Source organism: Stegodyphus dumicola, chromosome 3 (genome assembly GCF_044657685.1).
Source record: "Stegodyphus dumicola isolate Sdum_Otavi_A_Nest chromosome 3, ASM4465768v1".
Taxonomy (NCBI): domain Eukaryota; kingdom Metazoa; phylum Arthropoda; class Arachnida; order Araneae; family Eresidae; genus Stegodyphus; species Stegodyphus dumicola.
The window spans coordinates 30,652,147-30,675,063 of NC_140770.1; the positions used below are offsets into that span (position 1 = coordinate 30,652,147).

The 22,917-nt window shown below is 31.9% G+C and overlaps 1 protein-coding gene across 2 annotated transcripts in view; it reads left to right on the forward strand.

Annotated features, from left to right (window-relative positions):
* mio (GATOR complex protein mio) overlaps positions 1-22,917 on the forward strand; it is a 111,509-nt gene that overhangs the window by 12,286 nt on the left and 76,306 nt on the right. For both annotated transcript variants that reach the window (XM_085812696.1, XM_085812695.1), the window contains exons 3-5: positions 9,496-9,569; positions 11,268-11,335; positions 20,553-20,632. In XM_085812696.1, coding sequence (XP_085668822.1) covers positions 9,496-9,569; positions 11,268-11,335; positions 20,553-20,632 — 222 coding nt within the window. The remainder of the gene's footprint in view (positions 1-9,495; positions 9,570-11,267; positions 11,336-20,552; positions 20,633-22,917) is intronic.

Sequence of the window (22,917 nt, forward strand, 5' to 3'; positions counted from 1 at the left end):
TGCTGACAGATCAACTTCCAATCCGGGGTGTGAAATTGATAAACAGATTTCGGATTTCAAAACATACTTTCGCTTTGTAGATACAAATTACATATTAGTAAATATATATCGGAAATTCTATTTGACATAATCTTTCTAATCTATCATAATCTAATAATGACGTTTCTGCCCCCCCCCCTCTGCCGCAGAGCAGCGTGAAATTGATAAACAGATTTCGGATTTCAAAACATACTTTCGCTTTGTAGTAAATATATATCAGAAATTCTATTTGACATAATCGAAAGTTCAAGCTTACTTTTATAAAATTGCTCTAACAGTCTGCAAAAAATAATAAGCCGGATCCAATTCAAAGATTAAGGAACAACGCAATCAGCAACATTAACTGAATTAGATAACTTTAGCTTGGCGTATAACTCCGTTACACATTAAACGCGCATGCGCACAAACATATTCGCAGCCGTAAGGGTCTTATGCGCTCTCGTAAACGCCTGTGTGCATGCGTGAACGCGACGCATGCGCAGAAAGTTTGAAGCTTTGAGGTCCGGATTATAGATCATTCCGGATTATGGGTGTCCAAATTAACGACTTTTGACTGTATGTATATAGTAATATATAAAAGAAAACTTTATTAAATAAAATTTATCACAACAAGCCTTGCAACATTCTCCAAAACCATAATAATATGTCTAGATGCCAGATACATTTAAACTCAATCTTTTACAATAAAGAAGATATCAGTGTTGTCAAATATTAAAACTTAAAATTATACGTTTACAAACAAATAATATCAATTCCCTGCATCCCTTATTCACGTTTAAAGATATAATTGTAATTAGTCGGTTATGTCCACACTTTAAAAGACCATCTTTCAATTTTACATGAGATAGCTATTTTGTTAAAATGTCCGCTTCTTGATTTTGTGAACACACAAACTGAGGAATGATTTGATTCATTTCATATTCATCTTTTACAAAGAAATGTCTAGATGCCAGATAATGTGCCTTGAACTACTACTTTGTTTTGGTTTCTTTATCTAATCTATTAATGCTTGACAGTCTGTTGGTTTATCAGTTAGATCATCTTCTCCCAGTTCTTCAAGTAAACAGAGGTACACTTTGCACACACACACACACAAAAGGAACAGTTCTGTATCTCTATTCTGCTTAACCGATTGTCGAAACTTAACTTGCGTTTCCCATGTCGCAAAACTATGACTTACGTTACATGTTACAGCAAGTTTTGTAAAAAGTGCACAAGTAGTTTAAAAAAAAAATTAACTCTCAAAATTTTAGCTCTTCCATGTTAATTGAATTTGATATATATTTATTAAACTTATTTGATTCTTCCTTTCACATTTCAAAATTTAGATTCATTCCAAATAAAATTCAGCCACTTTTTATGATTTATCTTTAAAATATGTATTTTTAAATAATTTTTTATAAATTTTTCGAAAACAATTTTGATTTATAACTTATAAAAGTTTTTACCATTATCCTAGTAGATGAATTTCTAAGCATATCAAAAATTAAAAGCAAAAAATTAGAGTTTTTTTATTCAAAATTTGTTAAGCTATACGTAAATTTATATATTTGCACATTTTGAAATTTACCATATTTGTTAAGTGATAATAATGGCAAATGTGGTTTATGCATTTTGTTAAAATTATTTGAAAGTATGAATGATGACCTTTTTTCCTCTCTTGTGCAATGAAAAAGGAAAGGAAAATATGTTGCTATAAATTAAGAAGTTCACCAAGTGCATTAATCTCGGCACAAACTGGAAAAAAAAATGCGTTGAAGTAAATTTAAAAATTTCTCCTTAAGAATTACAAAATTTAATATCTAGATATAATTTGAATCGTACAATCAACTTATGAAAAAAAAACTGGTATGTTATTTCAGAAGAAGTCATTTTTTGTGTCAAAATACCTATGTTAGAACAATGCTATATATAAATCTAATATATATCCTAAGTTGTATAATCTGATATATATCATATAGTTGTGCTTTCAAGAAATGGAAAAAATTAAATTCCTGATTAAATTTTGACAATCGGTCCAGTAAAACGAGAGATGTAGAACTGTCCCCCCCTTTTTTTAGCAAGGTGTACCATTTCATTTCACATGCACATTCAGAGAATGCGAATATAGGCAGAGCAGCTTTTCATTTTACTTTTTCTTTCCTGTTTGTCTTTCTTCTTGGTGATAAGCTTGACTAAAGATTCAACAGTTTTACTCTTTTTCTCGATTGTTATCACAAACATGAAATTACTGTAGCCATCTACCACTGTAAAAAAAAAAAAAAAAAAAAAAAAAAATATCCCTTCTGTTGATTTTTGAAATGGTCCAACTAAATCTATAAGCCGTAATTCTAAAATATCTTCAGATTGCTTAAATTTCACACTTTTACAAGATATTCATGTTATTTTTCCTAATGTACAATGCTCGCAATTGTTTTTGGAAACTTTGACATTTTCTAATCCAATAACTGATGAGTTTTTTTTTTTTTTTTTTTTTTTTATTTCTATTAGTCTTTGACAATTTAGATGACCTTCTTTATGATGTACTCTGATTCCACAGTCCATTATTAACATTACTAATTTTAGCTTCTGCAATTAAACTTCTTTTAACTTCAAATTTATTTCCATTTCTGTTTAGAATGTTTCCACGTGTATTGATCACTTCTGCTTTAGTTTTGGTAGATCTAGAATTTTTTATACTGACGGTAGATATTCACTTAAATTCTGTATTTGTAGAACATTTTCTACTCTCAAGATGTTCTTATTTCTATCTGTTTGCATTTTAATGTTACCTATACAAACTGATTTAATCATGCCTCCTTTTTCATCTGGCATTGCCTTTCGCTTCATCTTTAAAACTACAGTCAAAAGTCGTTAATTCGGACACCCATAATCCGGAATGATCTATAATCCGGACCTCAAAGCTTCAAACTTTCTGCGCATGCGTCGCGTTCACGCATGCACACAGGCGTTTACGAGAGCGCGTAAGACCCTTACGGCTGCGAATATGTTTGTGCGCATGCGCGTTTAATGTGTAACGGAGTTATACGCCAAGCTAAAGTTATCTAATTCAGTTAATGTTGCTGATTGCGTTGTTCCTTAATCTTTGAATTGGATCCGGCTTATTATTTTTTGCAGACTGTTAGAGCAATTTTATAAAAGTAAGCTTGAACTTTCGATTATGTCAAATAGAATTTCCGATATATATTTACTACAAAGCGAAAGTATGTTTTGAAATCCGAAATCTGTTTATCAATTTCACGCTGCTCTGCGGCAGAGGGGGGGGGGCAGAAACGTCATTATTAGATTGTGATAGATTAGAAAGATTATGTCAAATAGAATTTCCGATATATATTTACTAATATGTAATTTGTATCTACAAAGCGAAAGTATGTTTTGAAATCCGAAATCTGTTTATCAATTTCACGCCGCGGATTGGAAGTTGATCTGTCAGCACTATCCTTATCTTCAGGGCAGATGTTTTTATTTTATTTGGTTTATAATTCCGTACTAAGTGTAGTATTTCATCTCGATATACTCCGTCTTTGATATGATTTAAATCAAGTTCCTCGTCATTATAATTCGCTTCCGATAGTGAAGAAAGTGACCCAGAGGTTATTGAAAACGAAAACATTTCGATTGACAAATTAGTCGGTATTCTCAACACAGCAATTATAGGACTTGAACAGCGGAACTTTGTAACTAAACAAGAAATTATGTCTGTTTAATAGAATTAAAGAGAAAGTATTATCACATGAAACGAAGCAACTTACATTGAAGGAAATGTTTAATAAAGTAAACAAATAAATATTAAGCTTTTTCTTTTTGTAAATTTTGATACCCTTTAGATCATAATTGTTCTTTATTTAATAAATTACGGTTTCATATTTTTAATTTTGTAATTTCTGCATGCCATCTTACGAGATTTAAACTGATGATCTATAATCCGGAAAAATCGATAATCCGGAATCGCCGAAGTCCCGACGAGTCCGGATTAACGACTTTTGACTGTAGTAAATATTTCTTTACTTGATGCCATGTGAGATACGACTCCTGAATCTATAATCCGTTTAATTTTCCCATTATCTTGTTCTTCTGTTTCATTCTCTTCATCATTTCTGTCTTGAATGAGACATGAAGTTTCATCTTTTTTCTTAGATACTTCACATAAGCATGCAACTGATTCATATTCTCTTTCCTTGCTTCAAATTCTGTAAGTTTTTATTTGTTAAATTTATCTGCTTTCTGTGTTCTTGTTTGGTTTTTCTTTCACACTGAGGTGATTTGGGACTAAATTTTCCACAACAAAAGCACTTTACATAATTATTATTACAACATTTTTATATTAAATGCCCTGACTTTCCACAATTAAAGCATCTTCTTTCATGGTATTTCTTTTTTTTTTTTTTTTTTTTCCAGGTTTCTTTTCCCTTAGAACCTACTTTTGTTTCTTTCTCTCTCCATTTTTTTTTTTTTTTTTTTTTCCCTTCAGTTTCTTCTAATAGTTGTCTAATTGAAGCTATATCCTCTTTGCTTTTTTATTAATGATTTTGACATCAGATTCAAATTCCTTTCCAAGTCCTTCTAATAAAATAAATTAATTATTTATCTTAGTTCATCCCCCACTTGAATACTTTTACTTTTCAGAATTATAGCTCTATTCATATAATCATCTACAGATTCAGTTTGACACATTTTTAGTTGAGCTAATTCTATTCTACATTTGATTTGAATATCTTCTGTTTTTGCCACCATTTCATTTTTTATTTTCTCCTGTAGCTTCTTGGCATTCTTTTCATTCATATATTTTAACACTTGTAGAGCTGTTTGATTCATTATATTTCTTGCTATCACATTATCATCATCCCATAGTTCCCAAGTTTTTTTTTTTTTCAATTTCATAATTAACATCGTCTCTTTTATATGGTTTTGGTGGTTGGTCAACTTCTATTACACTTCTCCATGTTTTGAAATTTCTTAATTTACTTTTGATTATGTTCACCCATGTAAAGTAATATTATCATCAGTTAATTTTTCTCTGTGAGTTAAATTTATCATATTATATGGCATATTTTCTAATTTATATTCACTAATTATAATATAAATCAAATTTATCTCTTAAAGAAATTAGCGATGTTTTAAGCCTAAATAACATCAATCTTTTATATAAAAGTTCATCAGCAGAGGGGACAAACAAACTCTGCTAATAAATGTTGGTGAAAGTACTCTTAATAAATTACATTCTCTAAGAATCATCCACTTATATACGTATATATATATTATAATAGTATGTAAAAGAAAACTTTATTAAATAAGATTTATCACAGCAAGCATTACTATTTTCTTTAAACCTTAATAACCTCTCAGCTCGTCCATGGAGCACTTAAATGCCCAGGTGCCTGGGCATGATGCTCTACCCCAAATCAAATTAAAATTAAGTTTTTAAATAAAAAGAACATAAATTAGGAAGGATAAGAATTTTTTAAAAATTAATTAATAAAATTGTAATCAATATTAAAAGTAAAACTTAGTGAAGTATAAAATGACTGGTAGGAAAGGCTGAAGGCTGCTGAGCTGATAACTAAACGCAAAGTAGCAAGTGCAATTGCCAAGAACCAGTAGTGTATGATATCATAAATATTTACATAAGATATAAGATTTGTATAATAAAAAGTGAAAAAATAATACAGTGAAACAAAAATACCTACGAATACATTAATTTTCCATAATTACAGAAGGGTTGAAAATGGCCAATTTTAAGTAGTATAATCATTGCTATAGATTCGAATTTCTGGATTATTAGTGGCTCTCCTTTTTGTGTGAAACCTTGTAGCCAAATGATAATAAAATGTTCTAAATTGACAAATTTTCAATTCTTCAGGAAATATATTATTTCTGATGTACCACGGCAAGTTTACGATTTGCGGTAGAATGCAGTTCTGCGTTGTTTATCATTACTTCCCATTAAATTTGCATAAATAAGCCCAGACTGGGCAGGCATAACAGAGCATGGGACGTGAAATGGATTTATAAATGAATAACCTGTTACTTACATATAGAACACTGTTTCAGGCAATTAAGAGGTAAGTGTTTAGCTATATGCACCAAAAATTTCTTAATAATAGAATGTATGTTTGGGGACCATGTAAGCATATTTGTGAGGATCACCCCAAGATAAGTGATTTGCTTGGCCCAGGACAGAGTGGTCCAAGAAACTTCAGGTTTTTATCAATGTTCGTTTTCTTTGTGAACATTACAGCAATGTTTTGATCCAGGTTAATTTGTATCTTCATTTTTTGAGCCAGGTTTCTAATGCATGGATGTGGTCTAGGAGTTGTTGAATGACTGAGAAATGCATTTTGAGCAAGGATCACTATATCATCAACATACATTGCAAGACTAGTGTTGGGTACACAAGGAATAATAATAATAATATATAAATGTTAAAAAGTGTTGGTCCCAGTAATGACACATGTGATGCGACTCAACTCCTAAGATAGTGAGTTGAGTATGTGCCAGAAATGTGAACTATAAAATGGCTACCTGTTAGGTAGAGTTTAATTATGTGTGTAATGTAAGATGAAAAACCCAGCTGGTGTATTTTGTATATGAGTGCATCCAACCAAACATGATCAAAAGGCTTGGCTATGTTAAGAAACAGTCAACCTGTGAATTTCTTTGTCTGTAAGCCTCCCACAATATGTTTGACCACCCTGTATAACTGATATGATGCAGACAGATTGTTTCTAAATCCAAAGTGCTGGGGGATTAGAATATTAGTTTTCTCTAAGTGATTCCAAACTCCTGCCAAAAGATAACAGCTTTCATAAGCCTGCTTAAGCAAGGAAGCAAGCTGATTGGTTGGCAAGAGTCAGGCACACAGGCTGGTTTATTCAGCTTCAGTACGGGTGTAATAGAGATGATCTTCAGGCTTCAGGAAAATATTGCCATCTGAGCACCATGCTGAAGATTTTCATCAGCATAAAGATGAGTTTCAGTGGGAACATCCTGATCATTTTATTGGTTATGCAGTCTACTCCAGGGCTCTTCTTTGTTTTAAGCTTTTTGAGATAGCCAGCAGCTCTCGACGGCTTAACCGGAATAATGTGTTTGCGAGTAGGTTTGATATGTGCTTAACGTGGAAACCAGAGATAGTTTTCTTTTGTTGTGTCATGAATGTTGTTTGTGCAAAACTGAGATTTCAGATGCAATACTAAACGTTCTGCTTTCTCAGCTTCAGTGTAATGGATCCTGTTAGGGCTTTTAAGGGATGGAATTTTATTGTAGCATTTTTTAATCTAGAAACAGCTGTCCAGATGGAATTATCATCTATCAAGAGTAAGTTTAGATATGCAGTCCAGTCACATTGTGGCTGTGTGTTGGTTAGAAACCTGATAACTTCATTAAGATGGTTTAGCTCTTGCTTGTCCAGTGGATATCTGGTCCTTTGGAAGTGCAGTCTAGTAGCATTTCTCTTTTTTATTAGGTTCCTTAGTTCAGCACTTCTTTTAGATTTCATGTTCTTAACAGATTTGCTGGCACTTTTTTGAGCACTCATAACCTGATCTGTAAAGTTCGTAACCAAACTGTCGATGTTACTCTCTGCATGTATTGTTGTCATAGTGTATTTGGATGTTGTAGGGCTTTGGCATATACATGCCAGTCAGTAGTAAAGGCCCTTCTATCTGGTAATATGTAATATAGTGACTGATGTCCAAAATATTCGAACCAGGTTATGATCAGAACATAATATATCCTGCACAGAAATATCCAGTGGATCACTGGTATTCCTGAGCGGGAAGAAGTCTATAACACTTGTGGACCCTGTACCATAATGCGTCGGGGTTCTTGGAGCTGCCACGAGTGAATTAGCCAAACTGTAGATTACACGTCCAGTACTGTTTGTACTATAACAGTTCCACGTGCGATATCATGTGTTTAGGTCTCCACCTGTAATAAATCTATAAGTGTTAGTAATCTATTGAGATTGATAGTAAATAATGCAGTGTTCTGATTGGGAGGGATATAATGTGGAAACAAAGGTGTATGTCAGAGAGGTGTTTGTGTGAGTGTAATAGCTGAGGCCTCTAAAGATTATCACTTTACACACTCTATGGCAAAAAGCTATGGAATTGTTATTGGGAATGCAGCATTTGATAAGGATAGTTCTGCCATCAGGATAAGGATAGTTCTGCCATGAAGGTCTACAGGACCAATACACATCGTAGTCTGGAACAAAAATTCAATGATCATGGCTAAGCTTGTGTTCTTGTAGGTTCATAATATCAGGGGTGTACTCATTTATAAAATCCCAAAGTTTATTAATCTTGTGAGATAAACCATTTGCATTCCATGTAATAATACTTGAAGAATTATACAAGATATTATTTACAGTACAGGAACTAAACACATCTTCAATCATTGAAATACAATAAAATGCTTATCTATAGAATTTTCAGTCTCTTGTACCGAAATATTTGCAAACATTTTCCTAATTACACTCATTAAAGAACAGTGCATTAAACATACTTTTAACTTCATTAATAAATCTTTAAAGGAGTTAAATAGAAACTTAAATCTGGTTCAGCTGCAGATTTTGTGATATTTTTAGGAGTGTTGTTATCCAGGATTTGATTTTTCAAAACCTTTGCGTAGGAAGTATACGGAAGTATGGTAGACATACTGGCATGAGGGTTAATCTTATTCTGTGGAACTTGACAAACAGGAGGCTTATTACTTGTATTTTTAATTCCTGAAAGAAACTTAGCACAGCTGCGTCTTTGTGAGGTTAATGAGAGTTGATGTCTCTGTAATGTTTTTAGCAAATTCATTTTTAAAATTTGTTTCCTTTTATTTAAAAAAAATTATCAGGATTATCACTTTACATAAATGGATTTTGTTGAATTTTTTTATATATTTTAAATTTCATTTTATTTTCCATTTTCTGAAAAGCCTTTTTTGGTATTTGTTTATATGTAGGAAGGTTTGTACAATTTACTAATGTCAGTTAATTTTACAGATGTTAGCAGATTTACATTTGTTTTTATTCTGTGTAAATGTGTTTTTTTTCTCAAGTATAATATCTTACAAATAAATTTTTTGCAGACTTCATTATTTTCATTTCAAACTGAAAAATATTACTGAATATACAAGCTGTATAATCAAGAAAACTGACAATGAAAGGACTAAATATGCATGTTACTATTTTTTTCTCATTTCATAATTCATTTACTAAATATTTATTATATTTTAATTGGTTATGGAAAATCTAACTTCTTATCCATTTTATTTAAAGATTTTATATATAAAATAATAAAAGTGAAGAGAATTCATATACAGGAATTAAAAAATATGGTTTTATTTTATTTTATATTTGCAATGAGATTAATATATGTTTTTAAAGTTTGATAAAGTAACATTTTTTTAAATACATTCTATTTTTTGTGATATATATATATATATATCTTAATTCCTAAGGTTCATTACTGTGGGAACTGATATTCAGTTATATGAAATTGAAGAACTAAAAGAGGGAGTTACAAAGCCTTCAGGTAAGCTGTGTGTGCTTTGGTTTATATTGCTTATAAAACTTCTTGTTTGATAGAATTATATATCATGTTTGATATAAAATGTTATTCCTGATTGTATTTTCAGAATATTTTATTTGAAGTTAAAAGGTGTTTCCATTTACCTAGTATTTTGTCTGAAATTTATGTTACTAAGAACTGTTATATTTTATTCATTATTTTCCTGTTTGTGATTTTTTATTTCTGTTTATATTTTAATATCTTGTTCACTTTAATTTTCTTTTACTTGTTTGTACAATTTATACTTACATAATTTTCCTTCAGCCATGAAAATTCATCAAAGATCCCACCAAACTTCTGCCAGTCATTTTAAAAAAACAGATCATTCTTGACAGGGGCTGACAGAGATTGACAGGGGCTTTTCACCCAACATTATTAATCAAGCAGTTAAAAAATTCTCATCTCAACACACTAAAAGCCACTCTTATTTTAGGAGATTATAAAAATTCTGTTGTCATTCCCTTCTTTCTATCAATTAGCTATAAAGTTGCACATATTTTGCAGAAATTTAACTTTTGGGTTGTTTATTCTCCCATCAATAAAATTCGGACTTCTATACTCAAGGACCCCATTCCGGATATGAATTCCTGGGGTATTTATAGGATTCCTTGCCAGTGCGGTTTAATTTACATTGGCCAAACTAAGAGAGCCTTAAAATTTCACGTCAAAGAACATGAGGTATATGTTAGAAAAAAGGAAACACAGAAGTCTTCTTTTGCTCAACATTGTTGGTCCGAAAATCACACTTTCAATTTTTCTGCTGCTAAAATTATTCAAAAAACATCTTCCATTGGAGAACTGGATTTTCTAGAGGCATTTCACATTCATAAAAATCTTTCTGTTCTAGTTAACGATCCTAATTCCAACCCAAATTTGCCTTCGGCTTTTAGAGAAATTATGTTTTAGTTCTGGTTTCGCCAACAGATGGCGCCACTTGCTTATTCTTGCCCAGGCTTTCTTATCTTATCTAATCATTATTTCCTATCTTGTTCATTTGCGGTTTTGCAGCTGAAGATGGTGGTTCGGTAAAACCATCGAAACTAGTCCTGTGAAAATTTTGTAAATATAACGCTGATTTTTGTTGTTTGACTTCTGGATTAGATCATTCTTTTTTAGTTATATAATGGACAAATGGAAATTATAAATGTAGCATGTAAAAAAAATTACATAAATGTGATCTTAAATCATTACCATTATTTATCTGTTTTCAAATAAATTCAGATATCATGCCAGTTAATGAACCTCTCTCTCTTTTTTAATGTCAGCTCCCTGTAACTTTGAAAATATTCCAGTGCGTGCTGTTTTATGTAGAAGGCATGTATAAAATATTTATTATAAAGAGCCAGAGAACCAAACTATATGCATAAATTGTTAAATGATTTCATTTCTAGAAAAGATTGGCTTCTTTAATCAGAATACATTATAAATACATTTTTTTTGTAATGAATAATTATGTGTACACAAAAAAAATTCGATGAAACTTGCCATGCTAAATTTTTTGAAAAATCAAAATTTTGTTCATTTACATCTAAAAATGAATGTGGATTAAAATCTGTAAAGGAATAAGCAGCACAGATTAAGATAATTCTCTTTTGTGTGATGAAATATAAGTAAATAATATAATATTGTATATTTATTATCGTTTCCCTTATTTTCTTTAAGGTATCTGCATATCAGAGTATTCAACTGCTAACAACATTGCAACTAGTTTAGATCATCAATATCTAAAGGTAAATTACATAACTAATAATTTTTAAGAATATAATCAGTTTTCAGTATATATGATATAATGCAGAGCATACAAAATAGTTACATAATTTTCATAATGTCAGATTTATTTTAAACACACATATGTATGTCATAAATTTGGTAGATGACTGTAGTAGATTTGAGATGGTTCATTGCATAGGTGTAACTTGGCAAAGCTTTACGATGTAGTTAGAAGGATGACATCTGCAGACAGACCTGGCTGAATTCAATATAATTGTATTAAATTGATAAAGCAGTATTGGAGATGCAATATTTGATTCACACATAATTATGGGGTGGGGCAAAATGTTGTCCACATTTTTGATTGCTTAGTGCAGCTTCGGGCAATGGACAATACACAGAAGTTAGCAGCAATGCCTATTAGCCAGCGAAAAAAGATGCATTCAGAAGTGTCAGATATAGAGTCAAAAGCTTAATTACTCTGATTGGAGAAAAGATATCTCTTTTGCTGCACTATGTAGAAGGGTATGAAATGGATCAGTTCTGAAAAGATGCACTCTCGATTGATATTTTACAAACACTTACCATCGACAGAAAGGGGAAATGTCCAAAACAAAATGAAGAATATAAGGGGACCACTGCTAGTCAAAATTAGAAGTTCACTGTCATACTTTTTATTTTACACATATAATCAAATATGCAAGTTATAAAATATATGTATATTAAAAAAAACTTCAAATTTTAATTTAGGAATAGTCTTTTTAATTCTTCATTTACCATAATTTCCGGAAGAAAGGCCGCATCAGCGTAAATGCCGCACTCGAGAAAAATGGCGGGAAAAAAATTTAAATTACACAGAAACGCCGCATCAGCGTAAACGCCGCAATAGATTAAATTGCGCGTGACACCGTCGTGGGCCGTATAGATGCAAAAACTCAACCTAAGTCCTGGTATATGACATACCAGTTAAGAAAAGGGCATAAAATGAAACCATAACTCAAAAATAAATTAAAGGTAAGAAATGTATAGCTTCTGTGCCATTTAGAGTCATTTTCAAAAACTTTCCGCTCCCTAATTAAAAACTATTCAATAAGTACTTGTACCCTAACTGATGGGATCTGTATTTGGCAGAATGCCAAGAAAAATCCATTCATGCTGAAGGAGGAATACGTCAGAGTTCATTATTGCGAGGCAGGTGGAGTCGTGTCCGCCTTTGAAAAAAATTGCAGAAAAGACGGGTGGAAAGAGCATGGGTCCTGGAAGATTCATCGAATGGCAGAGGAGAGAGACTATTCAAACTGATGAGAATGTTGATTTGAAAGGGGGAAGAATGTTATTGTTCTGAGATCTCGTTTAGGGTGAATAAGGCATGTAGGTCCGTTCAAGGGAAAGAACGTAAACAAAATAACGTTCGCAAAAAGCAACTGAGTGGTCTTTTGTGTGGGAACAGCACCAATCTATGCACAATGACAAGGCCATCCAAATTATGTACAATGACCATCATAGGAAATATTTTATTTTTAGTGCACCTAAACGCTGCATGGGTAGAAACGCCGCACCCGCTGAAAATTTAAGTTTTAAACACGTAAACGCCACGGCGTTTCTTCCGGAAATTACGGTAAATTTGGCTACATCCCCTTCCTGGAATCTAAAGTACATCATCTGAAAATTAATCCACATTGTGCTCTTATGTAAGAGTAGCACTGCAGATATTTTTTATCCAATCACAGTCAAAAACTTAAAGAAATAAACTGTAGAAATACCCTTAAATGTGTAATCACTTTCCTACCTTCCACTCACTGTGCAATCACATGTTACTCATTTGTCCACTTCATCCATTGTCTCAAATGTGATCAGTTATATAAAATTATGGCAAGCATATTGCACCCATAATGATGTGAAAAAAAGACTCTGTGCCCTTTGAATTAGTTTCCAGGGAATAAAATTGTGCCTTGTTATCTATGCTATCTTCTAACCCTCAGTCAATCATCTAAAGAATTATTACAGTAAATAAAATCGACTAGGATGGGAACCATTGTCTCAAATTCCAATGGATAAAGTATATGTGAAGTCAAAAATCTGAACGAGTAAAAGAAAATATGGCAATTATGACTGCTAGTTTTTTTCATTATGCATCTCAGGTACAGCTCAATTGTTCTATCTGTGCACTGTGTAAAGAATCATCAAAATATCTACAGAATTATTGTTACACAACACATGCATGTATGTAAAATATAACAAAATATGATAGCTGCTTTAAAAAAATAATTGGAGACATCAAAAGTAATGATTTTAGATTTTATGTTCTCCCCCTAAATTCATCTGTTCTCTCGGATTCAAGATCTTTCTATGTTATGTAAAATTTTAATGCAGAGACTCCCTCCCTTCTTCCTATGATTTCCAGTATTCTCTTTTGTTTACGCTTCCGTGCTGGCAAGACGCTGCTGCATATTTGCTTAGGATGACATCATAGTTTAAAATGGAGCTTATTGTATTCAACTATAATTAAGAAATATTTTGTCTAGAAAAAATAAAAATTGTGATTCTTCAAGATCAGTTGTGCTAAATGCGTCATCATGCTTTTCCACTCAGCCTTACCGTCAGCCACTACAGTGTTCTCAGCCATCTATGCAATATCAAAAGCTGTTGAAAGTTCCACTGCCTTCATCTATGCATTTTAAAATCACGACATGTATATACACTATACAAAGTTCGATATTTTGGACATTCAATAATCAGACCACCAGCAAAAAGAAAAAAAAAATTTTTTTTACACCCTGCAAAGTCTAGAATGGAGAATATAATACTATAGAAAAAGTAGGTCAGCCATAAAAGGAAGGAATTTTTCTCCTGACCAGTTGGGATTCCTGCATGTCGTTTACAAACACATGTTGGCCAATGACAATAGGTTTACTGACATTATATTGATGTTGGCCATGACCATACTTTCAGTCCTTGAGTGGTTGTCTGATCTAAACAATAAATGAAGCTTTGAGTTGTATTTATTTAGAATGATATGTTGCTTCTAATGATTTTATTTTGTTGGCATAGCAGCAGTAAAGGGAGAAACAGTCTAAGGAATTTAAGTTATTCAATATAGCCAATTGCACACTTACTTTCTAATTTGATGCAGCATATTATATTGTGCAGGGTATTACAGTTGCCTTTAAAAAATAAGGTTTGAATTTCCAATTATGTCGGAAGCAAGCTATTCAAAGTGAAAGCATGTTTTGATACCAGTTTAGGAAAAAATGACACTGCTGCAAAAAATGGATTAGACTGGTTATATATTAAGTAAAACGGTCACTATTTCTGTTAGACTCAGCAGCTGCCGAGCGGTGTTCGGTCCGAATTTGAATCCCGCGAACAGACAGGGTGTTTTCGTGGTTTTCCCATGTGTAGCATGTATACGAGGCAGTTTTCCTTAGAAAGTCCTCCATGAAGGCATCCCTTCCCTTAGGCAAATAGCCATCTGCCTTTGCCGTAATTACATAAACCAAACTTACTTCTGTTAGGTGGCCGATAAACCAAAAATGAGAAAGAGAAGGAAGGAAAGAGGGGAAAAAATAAATAAATAAATAAATAAAATGAATGAAAAATGAAAAGAAAATTTATACATTTTTAACAGATATTGAAGAAAGTTATATTTTATAAGAAAAACATTTATATAACATATTATATTGCAAATTACACATCGTGACTTTCAAAACATAGTAAATAATATTACCTATTTACCTGACAGATATAGTTAAATCTAGCATCGTTAGATGGCACTACATTACGGTGACTTGTCACGATGTGTCGCTTTGCTCCGCCCTACTTTGTGGCCCTCCTTCTGCAGCTTCAGTTATAAATAAAACAAAACCTTAAAGAATATTTTACTTCTAAATTAAACATTATGCACTAGTTTAGGGCAATAAACATTAACCTAAGTAAGTATTTTAAGCGAGAGGCGTAATAAAAAAAATGTCACAATATTTTTATCTCAAGAATGGTGACAGGAACTGCAAATTATACTCACAAATAATTTATACCTTTGCTTGTCTTACAAATTCACTTTTTTAAATTGTTTCTAATAGCAAAATAAAATATATTTGCTAAACTAACCCTCACCACCATATGTTTCTATACGAAATATAATTCAAGAATAACAATAATTTTTAATGCATTATTCAGATATTTCAGAACGGTCTACTCCTACTATGCTGAGGACAGCAGCCAGTTAAGTCTAGCCTACGATGTCTCTCGAGTAACTGCGCTTCGTAACACGAAATGAATGATCCCACCTCACTGCGGATTCTTGCACGATATTCCTACAACCAAGTTATGCCTAAACAGTATCTGCCAAATAACTACAATTGCTCCCTACGAATATAATTGCTCATCACCTCCTATTTCGCTAAAATGGTATCTGAATGCTTCGCATTCAAATCTCCTGAACTTAATGCTAGCACAGAAAAAGTTATGCTCAGTAATTTCACTTGCTATATACAGGGTAAGGCAATGCTTGGATACCTACATCTGCGACTGCGTCGCTTCATAGGACAGGGAAAGGAAATTTCATTAGCGGTAGGAGCCAAACGATTTTGTAAGGGAAAGAATGTAACATGATGTGATGAGTAAAATATTAATGAAACGTAAAGATGTTAGAAATTTGAAAACATTTGAAAGAGCGAGATTGGAAAATTATTATCAAGGAACAAGTAAACAAGGGAAATTATTAATCATGTGAAAGTGAAAGAACCCAGTTGATTAAATGAAGAAAGATTACGGATAATTTTTGAAGATCCCGTATTAAAATGTAATTAAGTGAACATCGTACTTAGCTAAAAAAATTCTTTTTTTATTTCGAAATTTAATTCATGTTTCCTGACGAGAAATTTCAGCGCTTTTTCAATTTGGCCAATATACACTAGACAGCACGATACATATCAAACAATTCTAAATTAACACAATAATTAAAAGCACATATGAGATCTTTAAGAATTGAAAACTGAATTTTACTGAAGTGAAAAAAATAATTTAAGTATTGAACTTATGGAGAAATCGAGAAATTTTGTAACCTATACTAAGTTTGAATAATTATTGGGTACGTGTCAGCTAAATTTCACTGTTGGCTGTTCACTAAACGTGTTGACAATTAAGTGTCCCGTAGCTAAATGTCCTGACGGCTAACTGTCCGTGTCGGCTAACTATCTTGTCGGCTAACTGTCAGTGTTGGCTAAATGACCTGTTGGTAAGTGTCCATGTCGGCTAAATGACCTGTCAATTAAATGTCCTGTCGGCTAAGTGTCCGTGTCGGTTAAACATCCTGTCGGCTAAATGTCCTGTCGGCTAAGTGTCCATGTCGGCTAAGTGTCCTTGTCTGCTAAATGTCTTGTCGACCAACTAGTGTCGGTTAAGTGTCCCATCGGCTAAGTGTCCGCAACCAATTTTTTTGTAATCAGGAAAAATATGTGAACTCAGGTATTTAAAGAAGTAAAGATTTTGATCATCATCTATCATTCAAACAAAAGTGCATGGATGACACAAGCATTAATGAATGATTGGTTTAAAAATCTTTGAATATCCAGGCTTGGCAACATTTGCAAATTGTTTGTTTACTATATGATACAAAAACTTACCTGATTACAGACAACTGTTCATCTCATACTTCTCTTAATTTTTTTTTAAAAGATAGCATCTCCACATTTTTTTATACCTTCAGATTATATATTCATCATTTAGCCAGGAAATATTTGAATGCTTCATGCACTGAAACCCAGATATTAATAAAGAGCCTTTTCAAAATCGGTACTTAATTTTTTGAATAATGGCAAGACCATTAAAAAAATGCTTGAAATATTTCAACATAAAATCTGCTGTGTGGAGTATTATAGTGCATTTTAAAAAAATGTTTGACATAATCAAGTACACCTTCCACACACACACACAAAAAAAAGGGGGGGGGAGAGTTCTGTATCTCTTCTACTGGACCATTTTTCGAAATTTAACTTGTGTTTTCCATGTCTCAAAAGCACAATTTGAGATATATATTACATTCATGTATAGAATTATTCTAACGTAGGTATTGACACAAAATCCGACTTTTCTGAAATAACATATCAATCTTTTTTCCATATTTCGATTCAACGACTCAAATTATGCCCTGATATTAAATTTTGTAATTTTTGGTGAGAAATTTTTGGAGAAATTTAAAAATTTATCTTGCCACATTTTTTCAGTTTGCACCAAGGATAATTTACCTGGCAAACTTCTTAATTTATAGTAATTTTTTATTTTCCTTTGCCTTTTTTCTTTGTGCATGCATGGGAAAAAAAGGTTCGTTCATACTTTCAAATAATTTTAATAAAGTGCATAAAGCTCATTTGCCATTATTATTGCTTATAGAAAATATGGCAAATTTCAAAATGCTCTGATATATAAATCCACATATATCTTTAGAAATTTTGAATTAAAAAAAACTTAATTTTTTGCAAGTATGCTTAGAAATACATCTACTTTAAGATGATAGTAAAAATTTTATGGATTATAAATAAAAAAATTTTATCAAAAAATTTATAAAAATTATTTAAAAATACAAATTAAAGAAAATGGGCAAATTTTATTTGGAATGAACCTAAATTGCAAAGAATCAAATAAGTTTAATACAAAAAATAGAGATTAATAAATATAAACCAAATTCAATTTACATGGAGGGGCTAAACTTTTGAGAGCTAATTTCTTAAAAACTACTTGTGCGATTTTTACCAAACTTGGTACTTTGGCTTAATTTAAATCATAGAATTGAAATATGGAAAAAAATTGGTATGTTATTTTAGAAAAAGGTCTGAATCTATGTCTATTTATGTTAGAACAATGCTATATATAAATCTAATATATATTCTATGTCGCACTTTCGAGACATGGAAAAAAAAAAAAAAAACGCTAGTTACATTTTGACATATGTTCCAGTGGAACAGGAGATAATAGAACTGCCCCCTTTTTTTGTGTGCAAGGTGTGCCATATTGCATGGTGATAACTATGAATTTGAAAATTTTTAAACATCACAAGCAAAAGGCAAAATTTTCCAATTAATGGAATTTGTGAAGAAATGTGGAGAAGTGATAATAAATGAAGATGTTGTAGCAGGAGTCTTCCACTGTGATGACAATGCCCCAATCTTCAATCAACTAATAATGACAAAATTTGTAGAATGGTTTTAAATCCAGAAAATATCACTACCATTAATGGGAAAGTGATAAAGGGGCTGTTGGTCATGAAATAATTTTAATTTACAGTTTAATGGGATTCTTGACACAACAATTACAGAACTTGAATAATGGAATCTTGCAACTGAATAATAAATTATGTCTGCGTGTAAATTTCAAGAGAGCCCCCAAAATGAAAAATCTTATACAAATTGCACTGAAAGAAATACAGTCAAAAGTCTTTAATCCGGACTCGTCGGGACTTCGGCGATTCCGGATTATAGATCATCAGTTTAAATTTGGTAAGATGGCATGCAGAAATTATAAAATTAAAAATATGAAACCGTAATTTATGAAATAAAGAGCAATTGTGATCTACAGGGTATCAAAATTTACGAAAAAAAAGCTTTATATTTATTTGTTTACTTTATTAAACATTTCTTTCGACGCGCGCATGCGTAATGCATACATTACGTATATAGTCGAAATTAGAAAATTGCAACCAGAAAACTATTTGATGTGTATTCATGATATTTATAATGACGAGGAATTTGATTTAAATCATATCAGAGTACATCAAGATGAAATACTACATTTAGTAAGGAATTATAAGCTGAATAAAATAAAAACATCTGCCCTGAAGATAAGGATAGTGCTGACAGATCAACTTCCAGTTCATTGCGCGCTGCGACGTTCCCCCCCTTCCCGCAGAGCAGTGTGTAATTGATAAACATATTTCGGAATGATTAGAGAATCAAAGGATATGCCTTTATCCATTTTTTGCAGCAATTCCACTTTTTGTTTGATGGACTTCAAAACATACTTTCGCTTTGTAGGTCCTTTACATATTAGTAAATATATATTGGAAATTCTATTTGACATAATCGAAAGTTCAAGCTTACTTTTATAAAATTGCTTTAACAGTCTGGAAAAAATAATAAGCAGGATCCAATTAGAAGATTTAGGAACAATGCAATCTGCAACATTAACTGAAATAGAAAATTAGGTAGTTTTAGCTTAGCTTATACCATCCGTTATACATTAAATGCGCATGCGTAAACATATTATGTGCATGTGCTGACGCATGCGCAGAAAGTTTGTAGCTTTGAGGTCCGGATTATAGATCATTCCGGATTATGGACGTCCGGATTAAAGACTTTTGACTGTATTTAATAAACAAGTAAATGAATATTGAGTTTTTTTTAATTCTAATTTCTTTGAGATTATAAATGCTTTACTGTTTTATAAATAACAGTTTTATATTTTTTATTTTATAATTTCTACATGTCATTTTGCTAGATGCAAACTTATGATTTAAAATCCGAAATCGCTGAAATCTGGATGATTCCAAATCTTAGACTTTGGACTGTAATATGAAATGGTTTTTGAATTTAACTTTTTAAAAATTGTACTTTTCAGATCCAGTTTTTTTTCCTAGCTTATACATATTTATGTAAACCCTTTCTTAAGAACTCCATAAATTTACCACTAGAGGCTCCCAGTTCCTTAATCTGCCCCTGCTCACAGTCTCTGCTACATGGCTACTAGTCACTTGCCTGCCTGATATTAAGATTTTTTTCACTTTGATAATTTTTTCGTAATGCTTGATGTAGAGGAATGACTAAAACATAGACCATCTTTACAGGGATTTCCTTCACAACAGATTTCTGCTATTTACAGCTGATGGTGGAGTTAGCTGAGACACTTATTTCATGAGGCTTGACATAAATTGTAATGAATGTCACGTGTTACCTTGTGTTTAAAACATAAATAAAGTTTTATCATAGTTTAAAATCAATTTTGTCTATTTTTGGAATGTAGACTGATATGATTCAACCTACATTCCAACTTTGCATACCATTCCTGCAATTATTCCACCCCCTTAAAAATACAGTCTAATTTTAAATATTAGATTTGTCATTAAATAAAAACATAGTATAAAACTTCTTATTTTTTCATTTAATTTATATATGTTTGATAGATTATTAGTATATGTTTTTGTCTTTCTATGCTTTTATCTTATTGGTTTTAACTTTTTTCTCCCAGTGTTTCTCATGGTATCCCAAACCAGATCACCCTCTGTTGCTAGCTGTTGGAATGGCCAATGGACGTGTTATTCTAGAAAGGTTATTTATAAATTCTGCTATGTGGATTAAAATGTCATAATTATAATTCTGGGTACTTGTTTTAAAGACTGCTTTGTGCCTTAGCCTATAACTTTGCAGGATTAATTTATAAAAACATGAGTTACTTTCATCTTTTAATGAAAATATCACGAATTGCTGTGGTTTAAATATTAAAACTGGTCTTCATTATCATAATGAACTTCATCAAAATCATAGTAAGATTCTTTCAGAAAATTATTGCTTATAGTAGGATTTAAATTTTTTAGTTCTTTTTGTGAGGTTTTAAATTGTAACTTTCACAGATAAGCAAATTTTATATTCTGCATTAAAGATGTATGTATTTTTAATTTGATGAAAGGTAAACATCATTTGATTTTGCAAATAAGTCCTCAAAATAAATGATTTTTTATATCTTTAAAAATTTAAACCATCTGCTCTTTATAACCTATTACTGTGGAAAAGTTTTGAAGCATTCCTTCAAAGCACCTTCAAAACTTCTGTTAGCAGCCTAGATCTGCAGTTTAGTTAATTGCTTAGATAATAGTTCTATAAATTTTGCACATGATTATGATCTGTAAAACTTACAGTGTAGTATGGAGCAGCAGTGATATGTAATTAGATTTTTTAATTAATAATTTTATATTAACCAATACATAATTTGAAAAAAAGATAAATTTTAATAATTGCTTTTTCTGGCCAGGAGGCTATATCTCTACTAGAATGCCCGGCGATCATGCGAAATAACCACTGTTCTAAATATTATAAATTGTAATTAAAATGATTTGTGCAAAGGTGTCTGCTAATTTAAACTGAATTACCCAGGGAAGGTGGCGAGGACGCTCCTTTGCTTTTCCCTGTGGGGCAGTAAGCAAAGGGAAAGATCATGTAGAAACATGCTTAATTGCTTGAAGTAGAGTGCAATGTATTAAACCACTGGTGGTACATTTCTTAAGAGCCACTGCTAGCTCAATAAATAAAAGTGATTTAAATAATAAAATGTTAATTCGCATGTCAAAAATCTCTTTGTACACAATATTTCTTGTGTAGATCTTTCCATCATTTTTAAGCTCGCCTTGCAGAGGACCATCCATTATTTTTAATTTTACGTCCGTTCTTTCACGAACTCTTGAAAAGGCAACATAAAGTTGACCGTGTCCAAATGCAGGCTCATTTAAAAAAATGCCAACATGCTTAAGCGTTTGGCCCTGAGACTTATGGATGGTCATAGCAAAGGCAAGTTTTACAGGAAATTGTCTACATCTCAATTGAAACAGCAACCCTGTGCCGTGGCAGCTTCACCCCATTGGCTAGTACAGTTACGCAAGCAACCAATAAACTATCAACGACAAACAGACTCTTAAGCCGCATATATATATGGGGTGGAGTAACATCATCTCCTCTGAAACGGCTGGCTCCCGGGCTTAGCAAAGTACACCGTTGGATTCCGCAAGTCCGTGGCACGCTATTTTGACCATTCGCGTTTTGTTGGGATTTTCATTAGCCGAGATATTAATTAAAAACTAATTTTCCTCTATGTTTTCCCTGCATTCTCCACTTTTTTTTTTTTTTTTGAGTTTTCCCTATTAGAGGAATTTGGCTACGTGCCAAATTCTTTTTTTCTCGAATATCTATGGAACGGTGCCAAATTGAAATTCGAGACGCATATCCCCGGATTCCAAAAAATTCTCCAAATCCATTGATACCATTCTCATTTTCATACAACTTTAATTGGCCGAGATATTAATTAAAAACTGCGGAAACATTAATTTCCACGCTCATTTTTCCGAGTGGCAACAATAAACTATCGCCTACACACACTTTAGCCGCTTATATATATAAAAGATTTCTCAACATATTTTGGAACTCAATGGGCTGTCTGGTAAGGATTAATGGATAAAAAGCTGAAGCCTAGTCTAGGATTTTAAAAATAATTTTATTGCTTTAAGACATTTAAGTGAATGATATTATTTCACATGTCAGTTTACAGTGCAACATAGAATATCTTACTCCACATATATTTTACTATGTGTACTGTTTGTGAATTTTGCATTGCACAATTGAAAAATTTCAAATCTATATTTAAATTCTGTATTAAAATCCTCTTTGTTAAAATTGTTCATGAGAGATTTCCATGGCTTCTTTAATCAGTGATTTGTTAATATCAAGTTCTGGATTTTTACCACAATGTCTGATGTGTTAGTCATTTTTGGGCTTTCCAAATGTGATTCATCAATTGTGTGAGGATGGTGACTTAAAATTTCAAAATCAAAAACTTCAATATGAAA